The sequence below is a fragment of the Podarcis filfolensis genome, assembly GCF_964270895.1.
Source record: "Podarcis filfolensis genome assembly, chromosome: 15".
Lineage (NCBI taxonomy): Eukaryota > Metazoa > Chordata > Lepidosauria > Squamata > Lacertidae > Podarcis > Podarcis filfolensis.
The window spans coordinates 969890-994922 of record NC_139618.1 but is presented as its reverse complement, the minus strand read 5'-3'; the positions used below and the strand labels follow the sequence as shown (position 1 = coordinate 994922).

Below are 25033 nucleotides of genomic sequence, written 5' to 3'. Positions count from 1 at the left end.
TGGCTGAACAGCAAGAAAGCAGCAAGCAGGATGCAGGGTGGAAATCAAAGCACTGCTGCCTGTCCGTGTGGAAGCAGAGCGTGGCCACAGTGGCTGGGAGCCATCCAGAGCCCTCCCCTCCATGACCAAAGAGCCACATGCAGAAGGTCCAGGCAGAGCTGGGAGGAGAGACTTTGCCCCAAACCTGGAGAACTGTTGCTGCCAGTCTGTGCTGAGCCCCCTGGCTAGCTGCTCGTGTTGGGAGTGGGGCACAGAGGCAGCCCTGGTGCAGCCTAGGCCTTCCCCTCCTGCTCTTTTGCTCCTCTGACGCTGGCCAGGCGCAAATGGACACATCGTGCCCAAAGAGGACTGCAGCCTAACTGAGAGGCTGGGGAGGGAGAGGGGAGAGGCCCCTTGCCCAAAGAGGACTGCAGCCTAACTGAGAGGCTGGGGAGGGAGAGGGGAGAGGCCCCTTGCCAAATCGTGGCCACGGAATCGGCCACGAGGCTGAGCAGAAGCCCAGCCAGCATGGAGGAAGCAGGAGGGTGGAAGGATGGCGGGGGAGGCAAATGAGAGCTCTAGATATGATAGATGCATATTGCGAAGGCTTCTGAGAAGGAGGAGGAGGAGGCCGATTGGCTGGAGGGAGACTTTGCTAAGCCCTAATTAGCCTAAGCGGCTTTTGGAGGTGGCTTCCTAGTCGTCAGCCTCTGGCAAGGAGGCCAAAAGGGCCCAAAGGGAGGCAGAGGTTTTTTGAGCAAGGCCACCTGTCTGGGATTCTCTAGCCATGATTTCTGCATTGCAGCGGGTTGGAATAGATGGCGCTTGGGGTTCCCTTCCACCACTACAATTCTATGCTTTTATTATTCTATCATTCTGCCTCTTTGGTCAGGTTCAAGGGGAGGCACTTTGGGAGGGCTGTGGGGGCTGCTGCCTATGAGGGTGAGGATCTAAGGCACAGGAGGCTTGGGAGGGTCTCAGGAGGCGAAGAGGCCAAGTGCATGGGCACAGAGGCCCTGCTTGGCATGCAGGTGGCTCTGTCCCCACTGGCGGCATCTCCAGGTAGGCCTGAAGCCCTGGGAGAGCCACTGCTGCTGTTCCGTGTGGAGCACAAGAGTCTTCTGATGGTAAAGGTAAAGGGACCCCTGACCATTAGGTCCAGTCGTGGCCGACTCTGGGGTTGTGGCGCTCATCTCGCTTTATTGGCCGAGGGAGCCGACGTACAGCTTCCAGGTCATGTGGCCAGCATGACTAAGCCGCTTCTGGCGAACCAGAGCAGCGCATGGAAACGCCATTTACCTTCCCGCTGGAGCGGTACCTAGTTATCTACTTGCACTTCGATGTGCTTTCGAACTGCTAGGTGGGCAGGAGCAGGGACTGAGCAACGGGAGTTCACCCCGTCGCGGGGATTCAAACCACCGACCTTCTGATCGGCAAGTCCTAGGCTCTGTGGTTTAACCCACAGCACCACCTGCGTCCTCTTCTGATGGAGGTGGCCACTAACTACAATTACTCTGCTCTGCAGAGTTGGGAGGCAGTAAATGCTTCTGAATCCTGGTTGCTAGAAACTGCAGGAGGGGAGAGGGCTCATGCACTCAGGTCCCGCTTGTGGGTTCCCCATTTAGGCACCTGGTTGGTGACAGGATGCTGGAACAGATGGACCCCTGGCCTGATCCAGCCTGCGCTTCGCATGTTCTTATGACTCAGCAGAAGGCAGCTTCTCTTGTCCCTGTGAGGAAGCAGGCCAGGAAGTCTCAGGAGGGCTGTTGAGAGAGAACTGAGGCGATATGTTTATTCCTCACAAGCTTGACACAGCAGCTTCTGTTTCACCCAAACACACTGACCTCTTCCTCTGGCCTGCCTTGGCAACTTAGTCCCTGGAGGTGACCTGTTACAGAGTGACCAGATGCCCCAGGAGAGGCAGGAGCGGGATGGGGTCCACCAACTCACTCCAGGCGGCTGCAACTCCTTTCCCTCCCTCTGGAGTCTGCCAAACCCTCACCCAGAAAGTTGCTTCCCCCTGCTTGCCCCCTCCTCCTCTGGGGCAGTCCCTGCTCTCCCCTCCCCAGTCCTGGCTTGCCTCTCCTGTCCTTGCAGGACTCCTGGCCTGCCATGGCCCCTCCAGACCCTGCCAGAAGCTGCAGAGCGAATCAGGCTTCTGCACATGAGCCAATGCCCCAGCAATGTCAGCTATGTGCCTCCGCCCTTCCTGCAGCATGTGGGCCTGACGGAGCCCTGGAGGCAGCTCAGGGTGGCAGGGGCTCCCTTTCCAGCCAGAGAGACAGAGGTGCCCAGGAGTGGTGCCACAGGGTGGGTGGCAGGAGAGGCAGAGGGCACCACATCCTGGCTCAGGAGTCTGGCAGGCAGCCCCCCTGGAAGGGGGAAGGTACCCAGGGAGGGCTTTTCTAACCAGGAAATGCCACGCCCTTCCCTTTGGTGCTGGAGGGGCAGGGCAAACCCACCTGGGCAGCAAAGGCCCCCACAAGCAGCTCCTGGTTCTCCCGCCAGACCTTGCCTGCATGTGTGAACACAGGTGTAAAGGGCACCATCCTGAGGGATGCCACGTGGGAGGGGGAAAGGCAGCCTCTGCCGGGGCCCCTCCGCCCTCCGCAGCCCTGGGGTGTAGAGGGAGGGAGCCTTGCTTGTCTCACTCTCCAGACATTCCTGGATGAGTCATGGGAGGAGGCGGAGGAATGCTCTGTGGCCACAGGGGCAGCAGCAGAAATCCAGCAGTCGTGGCCTTCGCTCTTCCCATGTCACCTGAAACAGCCCCCCCATTGGCCTGGAGGGTGTGGGGAGGCCAGAGAGCAGCTGACCCAAGGCTGGAGGCCTGGAGCAAGGGAACTGGCCGCAGAGATGGGGTGAGGAAGATGGACCTAGGCCCAGGCAGCTGCTTTTGCTGCTGGGGTTCCAGGCCCATCTCACGACTCCCGGTGCCAACTAGGAGGGCTGTGACAGAATCATAGAATTATACAGCTGGAAGGGGCCCTCCAGGGTCATCTAGTCCAACCCCCTGTGATTCAGGAATGGCAGCTAGAGAGGAATAATAATAATAATAATAATAATAATAATAATAATAATAATTTATTTATACCCCACCCATCTGGCTGGGCTTCCCCAGCCACTCTTGGCGGCTTCCAACAAAATATTAAAATAGGCAACGCGTGTTTGGAAATCTCCAGTGAAGAAGGCAGGAGGCTTTCCTTGGGGCAAATGGTTTCTGAGCCATCTCAGCTAGAAACCTGGCTCTTCCCGTGGGGATTTCTAAAAGGAAAAAAGAACCAACTCCTCTCGTAGGGAAGGCGGCTGCAGCCGCGGCCCCCTCCGCTTCTGCGTTAGACGGAGGACACGAGGAAGAGGCTCCCACTCCCAGGCTCTCCCGTCGGCCCTGCCCGACGTCACCCATCGCCAGCCCCGTTAGGCGCCCTGCGGCCGCTTCGGGTGCCCGAGCCTTGACGAGCCGCCGCCTCGCCAGCGCCACTTTCCCGACTGCGGCCTCGGGGCGCCTTTGCGCCGCTCTGACCTCCTCCTGGCCGCCCGGGACTGAAATAGCCGCCGCCGCCGCCGCCGGGCTATGTATAGGCCGCTGCCTCGGGCACCCAGCGGGGACTTACGTAACTCCCCTTGGCCGCCCCTGGCGAGGGCAGCGCAGCATCTCCGGCGCACCTGTGCCAAGGTGAGGGGCGCCCATCCCCGGGGCCGCGCGCGTGCACCCGTCCGGGCGCCGACCCGTTTCCCTCGAGTCCACATTGGACAGGGGAGAACTCGGGCAAGGCTGCCCTGCTCACCCCTCCGCGAAGGAGGTTTCTTTTATTCCCATTTCCTGGAGGGGAGACTGAGGCTGCGAGGCGCGCAGCAAATCCCAGGAAGGTGGCAGCCCCCCACATCTCCCCCCTGGTGCTTGGCCGTCCCCTCGCAGCCCTCGCCCCCTCAGGCGCCCCTTGCTCAGACCCCTGGCTCGTCTCCGGAGGAAGGAGGGTCATCAGCCGGGCGAATGCCTGCGGACCCAGCTAAGGAGTTAGCTCAGAAGCAGGCAAGCCTCTCCTCTTCCTCCATTGACCATTTTTACTCCCCCCCCCCCGCCTGCTGTGAGAGGAGAAGCTCCTCGGGGGCGGGCAGGAGGGGGCGACTCTTTGCAGAGGCGAGAGTGCCGGGCTGGGACCCCGGAGAGACCCCGACTGCAGTTCCTGCCCAGTGTGACCCTGGGCCACGCACGATCTCTTTCTTAGCCTAATCCCCCGCGCAGGGCTGGTTGGGAGGATAAAATCGGAAGGTGGGATAGAAATAGGAAGAGGGTGACCCGCTGGTGGGTCAAAACTGACCCCTTTCCTGAACCAATTAAAGGTATTTTTCAGTTTTTAAAAGGCAAGCAACTATCCCAAGCGGCGAAAATACATTTTATCCACTGCGCTGTGCGCTGTCGGTGGGGAGGCAGGAGAGACTAGAAGAAGAATCAAAGGATCATAAGAGACCCCCGACTTGCTCTCCTTCAGGGCTCACCCAAAAGTTCCCCGAAGGAAAACCCCTTTCTCTCAAACCTGGCTGGGGCGCCATCTGCTGGCCACAGGGAGATGGTTTTGCTTATTTATCTTACAGGTATTTTTTTTTTAGGCATTCCTTCCCAGCACATAGGGTTGTATTGCTTATCTCTTGCGTTGGTTTTGACCTTTCAAAGCCTCAAACTGCGTGGGATAATAATTTCTCAACAGTTGCTCATCCCACAAAATGATGCTCCTTTTCTGCCCCCACCCACCAATTATGGGATGGTGGCTGGTGAGTTATGGAAACAGAGTCTTTCCAGTTGTGGTACCCAAAGTCTGGAATAGCTTTGCAAGAGATATCCTCCTGTCCTTGTCTCTGCGGGTACTATTCTGCCTAGCTATGAACTAGCCGCTGAATGCCTATAGCCACTGCCAGAGGCCTCTGAGTGCCTATTGCTGGGAAACTAAATTGGGGGGAGCTTGCGTGCTTCCCTTTGGGGGTGCCTGGTTGGCCAATGTGAAAGCAGGAGGCTAGGCTAGATGGGTCTCCTTTGGCCTGATCCAGCAGCCAGGCTCTTATTATGGTCCTATGGAACCTCCAGGTCCACAGGCAGTCTACCTAGACTCCTAGGGATATTTGGCCACTGTGAGGACGGGATGCCAGACTAGATAGCTCTGCTTTGGCCAGATCCAGCTGCTGCTGTTAGGAAGGATGAGATAGGTGAACCGAGGAGAGTAAGGCTTAGTGTGTCTCCTAGTCACAATGGCAAGGTTCTTCCTCCCCTGTGAGAGGCAGCTGGCCTCTGAATACCAGTTGCTGGGAATAGCAAACTGGGAGAGCAGCAGCTATGGGGGTCCTGCTGGGGGGCTTCCCAGGAGAGGGATCTGCTTGGTCACCCAAAAATGGTGGAGTGGAAAGTTACCAGGAGGAAGAAGCACCTCAGCATATTGGGAGGGAGCTGGTGTGGTGCAGGGGTGAGAGCAGCCATGGGGGGGGGGCCCACAGATGAGGGGTGGGAGTCCATCCACTTCTTCAGTCTGTCAGGGTTGGTGTCTCAGACTAGGCCTGAGGAGACCCGAGATCAGGTGTGATGGGTTCTGCCCAACACAATGGGAGGAGGCCCAGTGGGGCTCAGCTGGCTGGGGAATATTGACCTGTCAGTGAAAATTGTTGGTGGGGGGGGGCTTGGCCCCTACGGTCCCCCAATAGATAGTGCAGCTGCCCAATATAATAAAACTCAGCAACCAGCCCAACTTGGGCCCATTGCTACCCCTAAATCTAGTCTACCTCTCAGGATTGTTGTGAAGATAATTTGGGGAAGGGGAGGAACAAGGAACAAGATACGCAGCTTTGAACTCTTTGGAGCAACAATTTGCTGTAAATGAATTGCTTTTAGCAGCAGCTGAGATTTGCAGAGTAGTGGGGGCCAGGAAGGCAACCCCCCCCCCGCAGAACTACAAGGGCTTCATGCAAAGGTGGCGACTCCCACCCCACTCCCTCCCCACCCTTGCTGGACCTACAACTCCCAGCACCATGACCTGCCCATTGGCCATGCTGCGATGGGAGCTGGAGTCCAGCAGGATTTGGGGTGCCCCAGGTGCCCCACCACCCCATAGATCTGATCTTCAGAGAGGGCCCTGGAGTGCTTGGACAATCCAGGGAGGTCACGACCCGACCTTTGGGAACAAAGGAGAAAGCTTGCAGCAGCCTTTGCCCACCCGCTGGGGCTGATGGGAGTTGAAGTCCGAGGCGCCTGGAGGGGCAGAGGGTGGGCTGGCAGGCTCCTCTTCCTCGCGCAACCTGCCCACCTTTGCCGGCTGTGTCGCAACGGCCGCCACCGCGGAAAAAGACGAGGGTGGCGCCCCAGCAGTTGCCACCAGGGGGCATCGCAGCTCCAGATGGGGGTCGGGTCGGGTCTGGAGTTCCCGGGCGGGTCAATGATGTTCCTTCCAACCCGCCCACGCACAAACTCTCCCAAATTCAAAAGAAGGGCGGGGGGGGGTGCAGCACGGCAGAGACGGTTTGTGGCTTTTTCAACTTTATAAGGCACAGTATGGATTGTGACCCGCGCCCATCATTCGGGGAAAAATCGTCAGCACATTTCCTTAACTAGACATCTGATGCGCAGGCGTCGTGATCGCAAAAACAAAACCTCAGAGCGGTTTACAAAAAGATGAAGCAATAAAATCGAGAAATTTTTACAGCGTTGCTTTAAAACAGATGAAAAGTTAAAATATTAGATTAAATCCCCCAGCAACTTCCATCTGGGTGGACTTGAGTAAACATTACTCTTCTCAGCAGCTGCCCAGCGGAATAGTGATATCAATAGGCAGGAAGTTCCAAATTTACGTAAATTGGACGTAAATTTAGGTCAACTCGCTCCCCGCGCCCGTCTCTCGAGCGCGCGCCCCCGTGCCTCCTTGGCTGCGCGTGCACGCCGCTCCCCCCCTCGGGCCACGTGGAGTTTGTGTCTTTCCCAGGGAAGCGGCGCCACGTGACCCGCGCGTCAGCTGACCCAACATGGCTGGGAGCGGAGCGAGATCGGCCGCCGCCGAGGAAGCCGCCCCCTCGCGCGCCGCCTGAGCCCCGCGCCCAGGCCAGGTGAGGCTGCCCCGCCGCCCCTGCTCGGCCCCGAGCCTCGCCCAGCAGCGCTCCCCGCCAGGGAAGCGGGGCAGACGGGCCTCTGAACATGTGCAGAGTGCCTTGCTCGCTGCCGGAGGTAGGGCGGGCGCGCCCGGCGGGGAAGGGCCGGGGAGGGAAGGACCCGGGAGGGTCCGCCGCTGCCGCGCCCCCGGAGCTGAGGGAGGTTGGAGGAGGGGGCCGCCCCACGCCCGGAGTCCGGGCTTGGACCCTCAGCTCGTTTCCCGCGTGGTCCTGGCAGCCCGGTCGCCCGAGCATGTGCAGAGTGGATTTCCCCTTTCCGCGGGGCAGCGCCGGCGAAGCGCTCTGTCAGCTGACAGTTTGCAGCGCGCGAGGCGCGTGACGCGAGGCGGCCTCGGGCTGGGCGCTTCCTCAGTTCTTGGAAATTAATCGTCAAGGAGCTGGTGACTTTTTCCGGGGTGGGTGGGATCCCTTGGCCTCGTGGGAAGGGGGGTGCCGGGGAGCGAGGTGGGCCTCTGGTTTGATCCTGTCTCTGAGCTCTGCTTGGGCTCAGCTGCCCCTTGTTTGCACGCAGAAGCTCCCAGGCTCAGTCCCTGGCAGCAAATCCAGGAAGGGCAGGGAATGGCCCTGGCCTGAAGTCCTGCAGAGCTGCTGCCAGTCAGAGCAGGCAGTCCTGAGCTAGATGGACTCATTTATGTGTAGGTCTCTTATGAGACTGGGCAGCCGCTGTTTGGTGAATGGACCAACATGGTCGGAGCTGGTATCTGGCGGCTCTCTTCCATAGAACCACAGAACTTTTAGAGTTCGGAGGGACCCAAGGGGTCATCCAGCCCAACCCTTTGTTCAAATGGGGCTTGGGTTCAACAGGCGGCCCACAGGCATTCCAACTTTGCCACAGGCCTCTGGCTGTGAGCCGGGATAGCTCAGAGGACAGAGCATGAGACTCCCAATCTCAGTCAGGGTTGTGGGTTTGAGCATAGCAGGGGTCCCTCCCCATTCTCTGATTCTAGCCATCCACCCCTTCCACAGACGTTCTATGTTCTGCCCCAGTGATCTGTGGCTCTTTGTGTCTCCCCCTCCCCAGGGAATGCTGCTGTGCTGCCCCCCAGGATGGACACCCTCCTCAGGCAGGTGGAGAAGGACTTGGGCATTGACCGCAGCCAGCTGGCAGCTGCCACGGGGAGCTCCCACGTCATCGCTCTGGTGCCCACCAAGTGGCTGGCCGGCCTGAAGGAGCGGGGGGTGCTGCCCAGCCTGTGCCCGCACCCCGAAGGGCTCAGCGATGTGGAGGTGCGCACCTGCCTCCAGCACTCGGTGCAGAAGCTGCCGTCCGGCTGGACCAGGGTGGAGATCCACGGCCTGAGGAAGGACCGGCTGCGCTACGGGCTGGCTGTGGTGCCTGGCGACCCGAAGGAGCCCCCGGAGACGCTCCATGGCTTCATGCGCCATGTGGCTTCTCAGAACTACCGGAACCTGTGGAGCCAGGCTCACCGCGTTTACGTCCGCCCGTACTGCCACACGACCACCCCGCCCACGGCCCCTGCCCTGGAGGTGCTCTGTGGGGCCCTCCAGAGGCTCTACGGCTGCCCCATCGTCCCCGTGGGCAGGGGCGCCCCCTCCTGCACCTCCCCGGCCAAAGAGGGCGGTTGCTCGCCCGGCAGGTGCCCTCCTCTGCGCTGCCCCAGCATCCTCCTGGCGGAGGCGCTGCTGGAGTCCCCGGAGATGTTGTACGTGGTCTTCCCCTACGTCCAGTTCTGCCTCCACGACATCGTGACCTTCAGCCCGGCCAAGCTGACCAACAGCCATGCCAAGCTCCTCTTCATCCTCTTCCAGGTCCTGCAGGCCATGGAGGCCTGCCACCGGGCAGGGCTGGCGTGCGGGGCCTTCTCCTTGCACGACGTGGCCGTGGACGAGAAGCTGTGCGCCCGGCTCAGGGTCCAGCTCCGGGACTACGAGTGGGACGAGGAGGAGGAGGAGGAGGAGGTGGCGGGAGAAGCGGAGGGGGGTACTGCAGGGAGGGACCCGCTGGCGGACGGAGGCGGCATCCCTGCAGCGCCTGGGAAGGGCCTTGGGCAGCTGGTGCTGGACTGGGTGCACGGGCGCCTCAGCAACTTTGACTACCTCCTGCACCTGAACCGCTTGGCCGGCCGCCGGGCGGGTGACCCCAACTACCACCCGGTCCTGCCCTGGGTGGTGGACTTCAGCACCCGCAACGGCCGCTTCCGGGACCTTCGGAAGTCGAAGTTCCGCCTCAACAAGGGCGACAAGCAGCTGGACTTCACCTATGAGATGACCAAGCAGGCCTTTGTGGCCGGGGGCGGCCTGGGCGGGGAGCAGCCCCATGTGCCCCACCACATCTCCGACGTCCTCTCTGACATCACCTACTACGTCTACACCGCCCGGCGGACGCCCCGGGCCGTGCTGTGCTCCCACGTGCGCTCCCAGTGGGAGCCCAACGAGTACCCGGCCAGCATGGAGCGCATGCAGGGCTGGACGCCAGACGAGTGCATCCCCGAGTTCTACTCGGACCCCGCCATCTTCCGCTCCATCCACCCGGACATGCCGGACCTGGAGGTGCCGGCCTGGTGCGCCTGCCGCGAGGAGTTTGTGGCGGCCCACCGGGCGCTGCTGGAGAGCTGGGAGGTCTCCCAGGACCTCCACCACTGGATCGACCTCACCTTCGGCTACAAGCTGCTGGGCAAGGAGGCCGTCAAGGAGAAGAACGTCTGCCTGCACCTGGTGGACGGCCACACCCACCTGGCCAGCTATGGGGTGGTGCCTCTCTTTGACCAGCCCCACCCCCGGCGCCTGGCGGGGAGCTGCGCCCTCCTCTCCGCTGAAGCCCCGCCCATCACCAGGCCCCTCATCCCACCTGTGCAGGAGACGAGAGTCCTGGAAGGGGGTGCCCCCAAGGGCCAGGCCAGCAATGGGGCTGGCGGGCCGGTCGTGGAAGCGGCGCCATGCGAAGGCGTGTGGGCTGGAGGTCGGTTCACGGCGGCGGAGGAGGAGGTGGAGCAGGGGGCGGAGGCGCTGGAAGCCCTCCCTGTGGGGGCATGCCGGGCCACGGAGCTGCCCGGTCCCCCCGCCCCGCCCCCGGGGATCCCCGCAGAGGGCAAGCACCTCGGCCGCAGCAGGACCAAGGCGGGGGCTCCTCCTGCGGAAGGGCTAGAGGCCAAGATCGTCGTTCCCGAGGGCTGCAACTTCCTGCAGGCCTTGGAGGAGTTGGAGAAGCTGGACACCTTCCTCCTGAAGGGGCTGCACGCCCAGGTGGGCCGGCCGGAGCAGCGCCAGCCTCGCTTGCCCCTGGGGCCCTCGGACCTCTTCCAGAGAGACATGCAGGCCCTGGGGGTTGTGGTGGCCGAGATCGTCTTTGCCCCGAAGCTGCGGGCGCTGGAGCCCGGGGCGGCCCTGGCGGAGCGCTTCCAGGCGGCTCGGAGGCTGTGCCGCCAGCACCCCAAGGACATCCCAGCTCCTCTGCAGCACCTGCTGGATACGCTGCTGCGGCTGAGGGTGGCGGATGGGCAGCTCGCCAGGGCGGGGTGGGGGCCGCTCCTGTTTGACTACCCCCCTGTCTGGCAGGGCCTCCCTCCGCCCTGCCCCTGGCAGCTGCGGAGCTCCTTCAGCGCGGTGCTGCCCTTCCCCGCCTACTTCCCGGCTCTGCACCGCTTCATCTCCACCTACCTGTCTCGCCAGGCGGAGGCCGAGGGCCGGGAGCTGGTGTTCCAGCTGTGGCGGCAGCTGGAGGGCGTCCTGAGCAGCATCACCCCCGAGGGCCTGGAGATCCTGCTGCCCTTCGTCCTGGCGCTGCTGTCCGGGGAGCGCACGGCTGTCCACGCCGCCTGGTACCTCTTTGAGCCCATCGCCAGGGCCCTGGGCCCCCGCAACGCCCACAAGTACCTGCTGAAGCTGCTGGTGGGGGCCTACGAAAACCCCCGCTGCCTCCATGGGCGATTCTACCTGTACACCGACTGCTTCGTGGCGCAGCTGATGGCGCGGCTGGGCCTGCAGCTCTTCCTCTCCGCCCTCCTGCCCCACATCCTGCAGGTGCTGGTGGGGTCCGAGGGGGCCGCCCCGGAGGAGAACAAGGCCCTGCTGGGGGTGGCGGAGGAGGACGACGAGAGCGGAGGGGGCAGTCCCGGGCCCTGCTCCTTTGGGGAGGAGGCCAAGGCGGAGGCGGAGAGGGGCTCGGCCCTGCAGCTGCTGGGCTACATGTCCGGGGTCAGCCTGCACGACCAGGCCGACCTGCCCGAGAGCGAGGACTTCCAGAACGGGCTCTATGTGGCCGAGGCTCTGCGGGGCAGGGAGGAGGAGGAGGAGGAGGAGGAAGAGGCTGCGGCAGCCGAGGAATCCCTCAGCCTGGGCCGCCTGAGCGACAAGAGCAGCGCCAGCGAGGTCTCCCTGGGGGAGGAGCGGTCGGCCACTGACGGAGAGTCCCAGAAGGACAAAGGGAGCCTCAAGTCCCTCGACAGCAGCCAGGACCTGAAGCACAGCGAGGAGGAGGAGGAGGAAGAGCAGGAGGAGGAGCAGCCGCAGGAGGAGGAAGACGAGGGCCAGCAGGATGGGGAGGAAGAGCGTGACGACGCCACCACCGTGGTCGCGGAGGAGCTAACGCTCTCCTTGGGACTCAGCGCCTCGGTGGAAGCCAGCCTGGCAGAGGACGATGAGGGCGAGGAGGAGGAGGAGGAGGAGGACCGGGTCGGACGGGGCTTGTTGGACCAGGAGGGGGACAAGGAGAGGAGCATTCTGCTGGGTGAGCCAAGGCTCCTTCCGGGGGTGGGCAGGGAGGGGGGCCTAGTCATTCATTCATTGATTTAAAAAATTGTATACCGCTGTATCATAGTGGTTTAGAGTAATATAAGTTATAAGCAAAAGAAGAATTCAAAACAAGCACCAGCAGGGACTGGGGAGGTGCTGGGAGGCCAGGCTGCGCCCGCAAAGGGAGCTCCCTTGGGTGCGGGCAGGGTGCCGCCTAATCACCCACTCCCGCCCTCTCTTGTCTCCCAGACACAGCCTGCAAGATGGTGAGGTGGCTCTCGCCCAAGCTGGGCCCCACCACCACCTCCCGCTACGTGGCCAGGAACCTCCTCCGACTCCTGACGTCCTGCTACATCGGTAATTCTCGCCTGTGGGGTTAAGGGGGGGGCGGGAAAGGAGGAGGCTGCTTTTCATGGTTCTGGGGGAGGCCTTCTGTTGGAACAACCTTTGCCAACCTGGTGCCCAAGTGGGGCGGGTGGGCAGTTGGGGTCTAGAGCAAGTTTAGCCTGCAGAAGAGGAGATAGGAGAGCCATCTTCAACTGTCTCAAGGGCTGTCACATGGAAGAAGGCGCAAGGTTGCTTTCTCCTCCCCTGGAGGGCAGGACCTGAACAAACAGACTCGTATTGCAAGAAAGGAGAGTCCAACTAAAAACTTTCTGAGGACAAGAGCTGTTCAAAGTGGAACAGATTCCCTCTGAAAGTGGTGGACTTGTCTTCACTGGGCTCCAGTTTTCTATCAGCTGCAGCAGCTGGCATGGGCAACCTGGCCAGGGGCAGGGACAGGTGTTAGAGCCCAGCAGCCCCACAGGCATTCCCCAGACGGTAGGACTTGAACCAGGAGCATTGAGGGTCTGAGATGCCCCGGGGTTTGTGTATGTGGACTCTCCTTCACCAGGGGCGTGTAAGCAGTGGCTGAACGGCTGCCTTTCAGGGCTGCTGTTGCAATCGGATTTCCTGCCTTGGGAGCGGGTTGGGCTGGATGACCTTTGAGGGTGCCCCCCACATTCTCTCTCTGCTCTTTCTCCTTCTGCAGGTCCTGGCAGGCAGCAGTTTGTGGCCGGGGCTGAAGAGAGCAGCCCTCTGAGCTCCGGGAACATCTACCAGAAGCGGCTGCTGGTGGGGGATGTGGTGTCCGAGCCGGTGCTGACCTGCCTCGTCCACCTAGCACACCTGTATGGGGAGCCCGTCCTCACCTACCTGTACCTGCCCTATATCAGCTACCTGGTCAGTGTCTCTATCTGAGGGTGACTTTCAGGGCTCCAGGCATGTCTGTGGGGCCCCTCCACGTTTCCTCTCTCTTCATCTTCCTTGGAACAAAGTTCCGATGGCCATCTGCCAGGGATTCTTTAACTGAGATTCCTGCATCGCAGGGGGTTGGACTAGATGACCTTGGGGGGTACCTTCCAGCTCCAGGATGCTCTGATTCCATCTTGCCTTCTCCTACACCATTGCCATATGCTGCGTCGGACCCCGGGCCCGCCTGGCATAGTCTTGTCCAGGCTGACTGGCAGCAATGGCTCTCCAGGGTTTCGGGCAGGGAGTGTCCCTGGGGCTGCCACTGGGGATTGAAGCTGGGACCTTCTGCATGCCAAGCAGGTGTTCTGCACTACTGGGCCCTTACCCGGGGCTCTCTCTCATATCCTTCCACTCCAGCACCATTCTTGGGCAGCCTGAGCAGCTTGCTGCAGGGAACACAGGATTCGCTTCAAGATTTCAGCAGCCAGAGAAGCTTAGCTTTAAAAACAAAGCAGCCCAAGCAGACTCACCTTCCCAAGTTTCTAGCCCTTATGGCTTTAGGGAGAAGCTGAAATGTACCTGAGCAGTGCCTGGCGAACTCCCAGAGGGCGGGGGGGGGGGCTGAGCAGAGGAGGGGCCAGCGGGACGGAAGATTGGGCAAATATATGCCAACTAAAATCCTAGATGTTGCCCCCCCACCCAACTTCCAAGGAGGGAGTTTGCCTTGCTTTGTGTCCTGGTGGGGTGCGGCAGCTAAGGGAGGAATTTCTTTTATTATTATTATCATTTCAAAACCAAAAAAAAATTTACAAACATCAAATTCAAAATCCATATTCATTTTCTAACATAAGCCTATTACAGAGATTACCTAAATTAAAATATATCGAATTGCTCTATGCTTCCCTTTGCTATATGTAAATACAAAGCAATTAACAAATTATATTATAAATTATATTATAGGTTCCCATATACCTTCCACTCCCCTTCACCCGTGTGTGATCTCAATATTTTACTTCTTCCATCTTGTTGTGTTGTTAAAATTTAGTAATTATTCAATTGATTCTATTATTATTTTCTTGCTTACTCCTGCACATTTTACACGTTCTCTGTTAATATTTCAATTCCGGAACCATGTTTTTTCAGGGAGGAGTTTCGTTTCCTCCCCGGCAGCTGCTCTGAAAGGAGAAGCTGACTCACGTTCAGCCTCAGGGGCTCTGAATGCCTTCTGCACACTCACTTGTTCTCTCTCTGTGTGTGGAGGTCACACTCTGTATTGGGGGACACTTCCCCATTTTAAATCTTTCCCAACATGGAGGGTTGTATTCAGGAAAGTCAGGGGAGGGAGCAGCCCCTTTGCTGGCTGGGAGGAGGAGAAAGAGGAGGCGGCGGCCTCTGGGAAGAGCTGCGCTGAGCCTCGCAGCCGTGATGTCCACTTGGCCAGGCTGGCAAGGCAGGCAGGACCTGCCCAAGTCAGTTTAGCACCGAGGGTGAACCACAAAACGGCACCCCCTTCCACTAGGGGCAAAGGGGTGGGTGAAGAGCTACATTAGGAACAAGAGGGGAACCAACCGGACGGTTGAAGTGGGAATCCAAGGGCACTGAATCATGCCAGGAGACCCCTGGGGGCGACTACTCAGGAGGTGGCAGATCCAGCCTCCAAGCAGCGCAGCACAGCCATTGCGGCCACAGAGGCAGCAGCAGCAGCAGCAGGTGATGCATTCCTTGGAGACTGGATCTGCTGCCGCTGTGGATCCTGCCATCTGAGGCAGTCACCTCAGCTTGCTCATGAGTGGGCCGGCCCTGAAGGCAGGGGTGTAAACGAGGCCATGGTCTGTTTCATGGAGGAGACAGCTAGCCATGGTTGCTTCCAGGTGCTGGAATGCACAGAAGGGGAGAGGGCTCATGCACGGATCCTGCTTACAGGCTTCCCCCGGGGGTTTTACTAGATGACCCTGGAGTCCTTTCCAATTCTACCACTCTTATGATTTTTCTCAAGTGCCATAGGAAAGGCAGCGGTGACGCTCAAGGATTTTAAGGTGGGGGTTGTTCCCAGCTCTACCTCCTGGGGATTGACCTGAGGACCTTCTGCATGCCAAGCAGGCGTTCTGCCGCTGACCCACGTGGGACCTCTTTTCCCTGTTCCAGGTGGCTCCTGGGGGCGGAGCAGGCGTCGTCCGGCTGAACAGCCGCAAGGAGGCCGGGCTCCTGGCCGCCATGACGCTCACCCGCAAGATCGTCGTCTACCTCTCGGACTCCACCCTCATGGATATCCTGCCCAAAATCAGCCAGGAGGTCCTTCTGCCTGTCCTGGGCTTCCTCACCTCGGCCACCATCAGGTGACGTATTGCCATTAGGGCAGTTTGCTGGGGATGAGAGGCTGGGGCGAGAGACCCCCTCTGGCATGCAGCAGGAGGGAGCTGTCCCAGGCATCCCTCTCTGGCCATGAGGGCCTCCGCTCTGGAGGCGCTGGCTGGGGGAACCCTGCAGCCCCTGCTGTGCCCCCAGAGCCCTTGTGGGGGAGACTGGGCGGTGTGTGCTGGGATGTCTCTCTTGGGCACCCTTCTTGAATGACGCACCACCCCCCCCTCCAGCTTCCCCAGCGGGGTCCAGGCCCGCATCGGCTTGTGCCTCAAGACCATCAGCCTCGTGGCGCTGGTTTGCTTGCGGATCGGGTCGGAGATGGTGCAGCAGCACCTCAGCCAGACTCTCCGGATGTTCTTTGAGACGTTTTCGCTGCTGGAGCAGGTGAGTCGGGAAGGTCAGGGAGCTTTTTCGGCCTCTGCTGATGGGGCGGGGGGGGGGAGAGAGAAGGACCCCTGGCTCTGGCAAGACTTGAACTCGTGGCACATGGAAGTGGGGTGGAAGTGGTTCTTTCTCATAAGAGGCATCAGGTCAACCCAGGAGACATTTCTCAGGCCACAAACGTCCAGAAAGTGATCTTTCCTCTGCAGAGCTTATTCGCTGTACGGATCATATCTGGGGAGCCTTGGTGGCAGAGGTTGGGGAGAAACAAACACTGGGTTCCAGTTTCTACAATGCTTTCATGGGGTCCCTTCCAACTCTACAGTTCTATGAAAAGTGCAGGCAGGGGGGAAATGGCCTCTTCCAAAATGCGGTGCTGTTCTCAGGGCGGCTGTTGGCGCTGGGTGGGAATCATCTCCCAGAGGAGGGTGCCAGCAAGGCGGAGGTTGTCTGTGACTGGTTCCCTCCTCCTCCCCCCTGCCCAGGGTGTGACACAGGAGCCGCCTGCCCTGCCGACAAGGCTGCTGCCCCCGGACCCGTCTGCTGTGTTGGAGCTGCAGAAGGTTTTCAGCCTGGAGATGGCTTACATCACCTTTGTCCCTTTCTCCTGCCTGCTAGGTATGGCATATGGCTTGACTCTCCTCCCCTCTCTCTCTCGATCCGAGTCTCTCTTTTGTGCTCTTGCAGACACATGCATGCGCACACGCTCTGCACCTTCTCAAATGGCTCTGGGTGTGAGTCTTGGGCAGCAGACACAACAGTGAGTCTTGTGGCACCTTGAAGATCGGCCCAGCCTGTGCCCACCTGGTGCCCTCCAGCTGTATAGGGCTGCAGGGACTGGGGTGGCCAAGTTGCCCAAAACATTGGGAGGGTGGCAGGCTGGCAAAGCAGAAAGGTATAAGTGTGTGTTTTTTCCCCCATCTCCTTGAGATGACCTGAAGGCCCCTAAGGAACATCCATTCTTCCTTTTGGACCCTGGACATCTTGAGGCAGTGAGTTCCACAGGTTAATTTGCAGCAGTTTGAATAAACTTTTTTATTCTAGAACTGCATGGGATAAAAACGTCTCCCTGCTTCCTTTCTCCAACCTGTGCACAATTTTTATAAATCCCTCCGACTGTTTCTCTCCCTCCTTTTTTAAAACTTGACAAGCCCCAGACCCTGTTGCCTTCGCAGCTCCTTAATCCAGTTGCGCTTGGTGAGGAGAGGCCTTGGAGCTCCTTGGCCTTGCACGGGGCCTGGATCCACACTCAGAGCTCTCCCACCTTCCTCCCTTCTCTGCAGGCGACGTCATCCACACCCTCGTCCCCAACCATGCGCTGGTTGGGCGGCTAGCCGGACTCTACCTGGAGAGCATCAACCCCCGAGGCCTGGCTTCCCAGAGCACGGATGCAGCCGCGCCAGGGCCGGGGTCCTTGGAGCAAAGCGCCCTGGGCGCGGACCCCTCCTCCGGCCCCTGCGAGGACACCCACTCCGGGACTTTTGGGAGCGTGCTGGTGGGCAACCGGATCCAGGTCCCCACGGAGACCCAGCAGGAGGCCTCGGGGAGCCCCGGCAGCTTCTGCCCCACGCCGGGGCGCCGGGAGGAGGGGGAGGCGCTGAAGCAGGAGCTGCACCGCAGCGCCCACCACCTCTGCGGCAACTGGCTGGCCTACTGGCAGTACGAGATCGGGGTGAGCCAGCACGACGCCCGCTTCCACTTCCACCAGATCAAGCTGCAGAGCTTCGTGGGCCACGCGGGGGCCATCAAGTGCCTGGCCCCCCTGGGCGGGGAGGACTTCTTCCTCAGCGGCAGCAAGGACAAGACGGTGCGCCTCTGGCCCCTCTACAACCGGGGGGACGGCACCCGCGAGGAGGAGCCCCGCCTGACCTACGGGCAGCACAAGAAGTCTGTCTTCTACGTCGGCGCCCTGGAGGCCCCGCAGCACGTGGTCAGCTGCGACGGCACCGTCCACATCTGGGACCCCTTCACTGGTGAGGCAGGGGAGGGGGCTTGCCAGGCCGCAGGAGTGTGGCCCCTTGTGGCTGGGTGATGTAATAATAAAAATAATAATAATAAATTTTATTTATACCCCACCCTTCCCGGCCAGAGCCGGGCTCAGGGTGGCTAACACCAGTAAAATTACAGTAAATACATAATGGGGGGGGAGAACCAAAAAAAAACACCAACCAATTTAAAATGCAGCCCCGTTTTAAAAGTAGCCGATAGATCAAAACCATAAGGGGAGGGAAACATAAGGGTCAGACTGAGTCCAAACCAAAGGCCAGGCGGAACAGCTCTGTCTTGCAGGCCCTGCGGAAAGATGTCAAGTCCCGCAGGGCCCTGGTCTCTTGTGACAGAGCGTTCCACCAAGTTGGGGCCAGTACAGTGGTACCTCTGGTTACGAACTTAATTCGTTCTGGAGGTCCGTTCTTAACCTGAAACTGTTCTTAACTGAGGTACCTTAGCTAATGGGGCCTCCCGCTGCCACCACACGATTTCTGTTCTCATCCTGAAGCAAAGTACTTACCCGAGGTACTATTTCTGGGTTGGTGGAGTCTGTAACTTGAAGCATCTGTAACCCGAGGTACCACTGTACTGAAAAGGCCCTGGCCCTAGTTGAGGGAAAGGGGGGCTTGGAGCCTCTTCAGAATACCTCATCTGGTGACGCACATGTGCCAGGAGGAAAACACGCCAGAGGTGGATTGGGGGCAGCCCAACCGGCTCTGGAGCCGGCTGCCCCTTTCGCCCCCTCTGAACCGGCTGTCTCTCTCTTGCAGGTAAAGTCGTCCGCACGTTTGAGGCACCTGACTGCAAAGTGCCCATCACGGCGGTGAGCGCCATGCCGCCTCCCTACACCAGCATCAGCATGGCCAGCGCTGACTCTGTGCTGCGCTTCATCGACCACCGGAAGCCGGGACTCCAGGTACTCTGAGGGTTCGTTGCGCCCGGGGCTGCTTTAGTCGGCGGAGGTGGGGGGCCTTTCCTGCTCCCCATTGGGCATGACTGTGAAGAGGAGGCCGTAGCCTTGGGACAGAGCAGCTGCCCTGGTCCAGCTTCCCACTGGAAAAGGGTCTGAGTAGGCAATGGTTTTCTGTTCCACAGACACCAGGGAGCCAATACAGGCAACTCCCAATTTATGCAGCGGTTACGTTCCAAGGAACCGCGTGTTCATGTGAAATTGCGTATGTTTGAAGCACCATTGGAAAAGCCTGCCAGCACCCTGTTCCACCCCTTTTGATGATTAATGAATTTTATTATTACGGTCACAGACCAGTTCCGGGTCACTTACAATATCAGGAAAATCATAAAACACAACAGGAATACATTGAATTGGGTATAACAGAGACAATTCAGATATAGCGGCAGTTTTTTAAAAAATTAAATCTTGATCACTAAAATATAACATAAAATTATCATTTAAAACCTTAATCGTTTTTGTAGTACAGCTTTTTCCCTAAGTTTTATGGCAGTCCCCCTTTTGATGATGTTTTTGGGTGGTTCCGAGCTTGGCGTGTTGCATGAATACATGTAAATGCCGTGTCGTTGCCTGTACTGCCAGGACTGAGCTGGAGAGAGAAAGGCAGAAGGCAGCTTAGAATAACAGCCTTGTCGAGTCCTCCAGTCCAACTCCCTGTAATGTCAGAATCACAAGAGGAGCATCTCTGGCAGATGGCCAGCCAACTTGACGGGACATTCGGAAGAACGTCTTGGTGGTCAGAGCTGCTCAGAAACCTCCAGCGAAGGAGGGTACCTTCCAAGGGAGTCTGTCCCGCTGCCAAACAGCTCTTAGGAAGTTCTTTCTAATGTTCTGCCAGCCAGAATCTTTCTTGCCATTTGGTATCTGTTGGTTCGGCTCCCGCCCTCCAGAACAGCAGAAAACTCCTTCCATGTGGCAGCCCTTCAGAGATTGGAAAATGGCTCTCATGTCACCTCCGAGTCTCTTTTCCGGGATCCCTCAGCCGCTTCCCTATGGGATCTGTCACTCGGAGACAAAACATCTGCTTTGCATGTAGGTCTCTGGTTCGCTCCCAGCCTCTTGGAAAAATGTCAGGTGATGGGAAAGACCCTCCCTTGCCTGAGGCCCTGGAGAGATGCTTCTAGTCAGAGCGAGCAGCACTGGACCAGATGGACAGAGAGTCTGGCCTGCAGCCAGGCAGTGCCCTGTGAGGGTGGGCCTGGGGGCTGGAGGGGGCCTCACATTTATCTGGGAGTCATGAATTGTGACCCCAAGCGACAACTTTGGGAGTTGGGAGGCACCCAGCTTGCAGGCAGGAGGTCCCCAGTCCAGCCCCACACCAGTCCCCTCACTTACCAAGGGGGCCACGTGGCAGGTGCCGGGAGGGTCTCCCTTTCCCAGGGCCCTGGAGGGCCTGATGTGGTTTTGAAGCAACTTCCCCTGGTCCTCTGAGGCAGAGCAGTGGGTCTCAGGCAGGCAGAAGGTCTCAGGTCCAATCCCTGATGGCAGCATTGGGGAAATGCTGGGGGGGGGGGGGAACTCTGGAGAGCTGCTGCTGCTGCCAGTCAGAGCAGGTGACACCGAGGGAGAATTGCCGCAGGTTCTGACTGGGAGTGAGGCTGCTTCTGATGCCCCTCTGCCTCCCCTCCTTCTGTGCCCCCAGCATGAATTCCGCCTGGCCTGTGGGGCCAACGCTGGCCTTGTCCGCTGCCTGGCCGTCAGCCCCAGTGGCCGGAGCGTGGTAGCCGGCTTCTCCTCCGGCTTCATGGCCCTGCTGGACACCCGGACAGGCCTCATCCTGAAGGTGTGGCCAGCGCACGAAGGAGACATCTTGCAGATCAAGGTAAGGGGCTGGGCTGGAGGGGTTCATTTGGATGCATCCCCCCCCCGCCTCGTTCACCTCGAAGGCAAATTCGTTTACGATTGACCTTTCAAATGCTGGCTAAAACTAGGGACCATCCTGTTGTAAGAGCGCAAGAAGAGCCCTGCTGGTTCCGGCCCATCTAAGCAACCTCCTGTAGTCAACCAAGTTTTTGAAATAAAAGCCAGGAATTAGGAGGTGTGGGAGGGCATCCCAGGCCCATGGGCACCACCCTGGGGGCCCCAGATTGCCTCTCCTGGTCTGACCTAGATGCCTTTTCACTCTTGCTCAGAGACAGGCTGCCTCCCTTTCCCCACTGCTGCAGCTCGGACAGCTGAAGATTCCCTTCTGTGGGTCCAAGGTATCGCCTGGTGCTCTTGGGCGCTGGGCTGAGGGACTCAGGTTAAGGGAGCGCAAGGAGCCAGGCTTCGGCCTGCTCTCTGTACGGGGAAATGCTCTGCATGGGGGGGGTCTCAGGCCCCCTGCCCCAAGGCCCTTGCAGCCTCAGATCCAACACGGGCATCATTCGCCATAGCCTTGTCTGCTTATGTGTCTCCAGTGCATTCCCAGATTGCACGCGGGAGAAACCGGGGGGATCTGGTATTGCAGCGTTGCACGCAGACAAACAAAAACCCCTGCCTCCAGCCTTCCTTCATGATTCCAGAGCGGAGGGCGGTCGCATGTGAGCAAGACCTTGTGGAAGGCGTCCGGTTGTGGAGCGGCTTGTACTGCACGGGTGTGGAAGTGGGGTCAGGGCGTTGGGGGTTTGGCCAGTTGTCCCCTCTGTTGATCCTTCTCTGGGGGCCATTTCTGAGCTGGTGGGAGGAGGACAAAGGTCTTGTGTGCCAGAGGCGGGGAAGCCGAGTGTGTGTGTGTGTGTGTGTTGCCGGTCCCTGCTTTTCCCCCTTAGCACTGGCCGGCTGCCCCCATCTGAATGGCTAACCCTTCTCCCTATTTGCCTGCTCCCTGGGCTGCCCTCCGTGTCCTTCACCCAGAGCCAAACAACCCAGCTGCTTGCTGTTCCTCCGCTGACGGGAGGCCCTCGGCCACAAAGCCCCACTGGCAGCTCCCAGGCACTGCTGCTGTCAGGACTGGGCTGGCTGGGACCCATGCACACACCCTCCTTCCTTGGCCAAGTGGGGCACCTGCATCCTGTGTGGCAGCAGGGCCGGCCCACCCACTCTCTCTTGGACTACTGCAATGCGCTCTATGTGGGGCTACCGTTGAAGGTGACCCGGAAACTACAACTAATCCAGAATGTGGCAGCTAGACTGGTGACTGGGAGTGGCCGCCGAGACCATATAACACCGGTCATGAAATACCTACACTGGCTCCCAGAACATTTCTGAGCACAATTCAAAGTGTTGGTGCTGACCTTTCAAGCCCTAAACGGCCTCGGTCCAGTAGACCTGAAGGAGCATCTCCATCCCCATTGTTCTGCCCAGACACTGAGGTCCAGCTCCGAGGGCCTTCTGGCTGTTCCCTCCCTGCGAGAAGCCGAGTTACAGGGAACCAGGTAGAGGGCCTTTTCGGTAGTGGCACCCGCCCTGTGGAACACCCTCCCACCAGATGTCAAAGAGAAAAATAACTACCAAACTTTTAGAAGCCATCTGAAGGCAGCCCTCTTTAGGGAAGCTTTTAATATTTAATAGGTTATTGTATTTTAGTGTTTTGTTGGAAGCTGCCCAGAGTGGCTGGGGAAACCCAGCCAGATGGGTGGAGTATAAATAATAAATTATTATTATTATTATTATTAGGCAGGCTGCCTTGGGTGGCAGATGCTGAAGGCAGTATCCCACAGGCGCCCTGCTGCCTCTGCTGCCAGCGGCACTGGATTCCGGCAGAATGTTGCCAAAATCTCATGTGATCTTGCCGGAAACTGCTGCTGCTGCAGGCAAGGCAGGCTTGGGCAGCAAAATGGGATGTGCAACCCCTGTGAGGCAGCCCCCTGGTCCTTCGCAACCGATTCTGCATTGGGAGGGGTGGCCTTTGGGAAGGCCCTCCCCACCAGCTCTGCGGAGGCAGTGAGATGCCAGTGGGCGGTTCTGCTTTTGCCACACTTGCTGGAGAGCACACTGAGAACGGTGGAGAAGCTGGCACCCCTGGAGTCCTCCATGAAGCACGGGTGGGTGGTGGGTGAGTCCCCCAGTTAGTGCTGGGGCTGAATACTAGCCAGAGCTCCTGCCTGGGGCACGGGAAGTGAAATTATTTATGTCATAAAATTCATTCACCGCTTGATTGTTAAAAAAGAAAGAAAAGCAAATCATGAAAAATCTGCAAGTTCTTTAAAACATACAAAAACTTAAAATACTAAAACGGATTAAAATGACCACAACTTTCTGGGCCATCTTGTCTGAACGTGAATGTTTCGTGCTGGAAAGAGTAGAGTGCAGGTGTCTGTCTCATATCAATAGGCAGGGAGTTACAAAGGTTAGGTCCCACCACACTCACAGGTTGAGTTCTGAGCGAATGTGGGACGGGTGTTCTATGTGGCCAGTTGTGGCAATGGAAGACGTCAAGTGGGCATATGGAGGGTAAGGCAATCTTGCTGGGTAAGGAAGAGTGCCTTGAGGCATGTGCAAAGTGCCTTTCCCCTGCCGCTTTGTAAAGCAGGATTCAGTGGTGGGGTGCATCTCCCCTTCGCGTCAAAGGACTGCTGCCCCCCCATTCTGGGTGGGGTTCCTGGGTGTGGGCCGAGATGCCCCTGAGCTGACGAGTGACGTTTCCCCCACAGGCCACGGAGGGCAATGTGCTGATCAGCTCCTCCTCCGACCACTCCCTGGCCATCTGGAAGGAGCTGGAGCCGAAGCCCCTGCACACCTACAAGCCGGCCTCCTCGGAGCCCATCCACACCTTCGACCTCTACGGCAACGAGGTGGTGGCCGGGACCGTGGCCAACAGGATCAGCGTCTACGCCCTGCAGGAGGCGCTGCCCCCCAGCGTCACCAAGCTCAGCTCCGAGAACTTCCGGGGCACCCTCACCAGCCTGGCTGTCTTGCCCACCAAGTGCCAGCTCCTGCTGGGCTCCGACAACGGCACCGTCCGGCTCCTGGCGTAGCCCCGGCTCTCTCCTCCCTTCTGGGGACGGGGGCAGAGCCCCTTTGTGGGGGGACTGGGGGTGGGTGAGAGAGGGGGCAGGGGGCTTCGAGGAGACCTCCGTGCCCGCTTTGACTCTCTGCAAGCAGGCTGCTGGGCAGCCAGAGGCCCCAATCCTCTCATCACCGTATGTGCCTGACTCTTTGGGAAGTGGGATGGGCATTCCCTGAGGAACCTACAGAGGGTGGTAGATTTGGTGCCCTCTTCCACCTCCCCTCTCCAATGCAGCATTCCTGTTCTTGAACTTTTTCGATTGTGTGTGTGTCGCACAAGACTTCTTCTGTCCTCCTGCCTCCCCCCATCCACCCCATATGCGTCTCCTGCCCCCACCCTGCAAGAGCTGGCCTCCGTGCAAAGAGAGAAGGCTGTGCACCTGGACGGCGGCATCACCTGGGCACCGAGGGCGCCTCCAGTTGGACTATGGAGAGTGCCTTCTCTCCACCCTGTGGAGAATGGTCCTCATGTGGTGCTTGGAGAACTGGAACCCTCAGAACCTCCTCCTCCTCTGGGAAGGGGGCAGCCTCTTTCCTGGCCCACCAGCCCTTGCAGATGCCCTTGGCACCCAGTTCTCCCGTCTCCCTGTCTTTGCTCAAGCCCAGCGAGGATGCAAACACACACACACACACATTCAGCGGTCCAACTGCCCTGCCACCTTGAGTACTTGGGTGCCACCAAGTGCCAGGTTCCGTCTCGCTCTGCCTGTCCTCCTGGAATGATATTTTTCCCCTGGGGTGGGAGTGGCAGGGAGGCAGCTTGTGGGAAAAACCCCCACCCAGGCAAGGGTCAGCACACCTGTGCAAGTGCTTGCCCCCTTTTCCTGGGGGGAGGGGAGCAGACCCCCCCCTTTGCTGATTAACAGATTGCAATAGATTATATATATACATATTCTAATAAACACCCTGGAGCTCGCAGTTGCCTTCTCTCTCTATGTGTGTGGCATGAATTTGGTGTCCTGCTGCTGCTTCCTTCTCTCCCCCCTCCCCAGACCTCCTCCTCCTCCGTAAGGGACAACAGGGCGCCACAAAAGGGCCAAGAAGTTCCAAAACTTTCTGTGGTGACTCAAAAGTTAATCTGTTCCAGATAGTGAGACAGCCTGGCTATTTATTTAGTAAGTGTGTGTCCGGTCCCTGGCAAGAAACAAACACACCAGATAGTCAAGGTGATGAGTGCCCTCTAGGCAAGGCAAAGCTGCCATTCCTGACTTCAAGGGGTTGGACTAGATGACCCTTGGGGTCGCTCCCAGCCCCACGTTGATTTCAAAGGAGGCCTCGAAAGGCCAAGCAGCTTCCAGCCAAGCAGGGAGGAATTATTAGGGTAGCATTCAGCTAAGTTTTGCAGGGGGT

At 59.0% G+C, this 25033-nt stretch overlaps 2 protein-coding genes across 4 annotated transcripts in view; both read left to right on the top strand.

The window, feature by feature from the left end:
* Positions 1-4985: 4985 nt before the first annotated feature.
* Positions 4986-25033, top strand: part of SERPINF1 (serpin family F member 1) — a 42111-nt gene continuing 22063 nt past the window's right edge. Inside the window, exon 1 of the mRNA XM_083587875.1 lies at positions 4986-5004. The gene's annotated coding sequence lies outside the window, so the exon portion shown is untranslated. The remainder of the gene's footprint in view (positions 5005-25033) is intronic.
* WDR81 (WD repeat domain 81) lies at positions 6933-24601 on the top strand. Of its 3 annotated transcripts, none has more exons than XM_083587375.1 (11): positions 6933-7062; positions 8147-11812; positions 12067-12174; positions 12851-13041; positions 15199-15389; positions 15645-15798; positions 16281-16413; positions 17079-17768; positions 18555-18700; positions 20397-20576; positions 23329-24601. In XM_083587375.1, the coding sequence occupies exons 2-11, from the start codon at positions 8173-8175 to the stop codon at positions 23650-23652; spliced, it is 5757 nt and encodes a 1918-aa protein (XP_083443501.1). In that variant the 5' UTR covers positions 6933-7062; positions 8147-8172; the 3' UTR covers positions 23653-24601. The 3 variants fall into 3 exon arrangements, with proteins under 3 accessions (XP_083443501.1, XP_083443502.1, XP_083443500.1); XM_083587376.1 differs by lacking the exon at positions 6933-7062 and adding an exon at positions 7110-7180; XM_083587374.1 differs by lacking the exon at positions 6933-7062 and adding an exon at positions 7628-7760.

What these genes read in the sequence shown, in the direction of transcription:
- WDR81 (XM_083587374.1), top strand. An exon ending in TGCCCTATATCAGCTACCTG is followed by an intron (nt 13,042 to 15,198) that starts GTCAGTGTCTCT and finishes TCCCTGTTCCAG; the next exon opens with GTGGCTCCTGGGGGCGGAGC. An exon ending in CTCACCTCGGCCACCATCAG is followed by an intron (nt 15,390 to 15,644) that starts GTGACGTATTGC and finishes CCCCCCCTCCAG; the next exon opens with CTTCCCCAGCGGGGTCCAGG.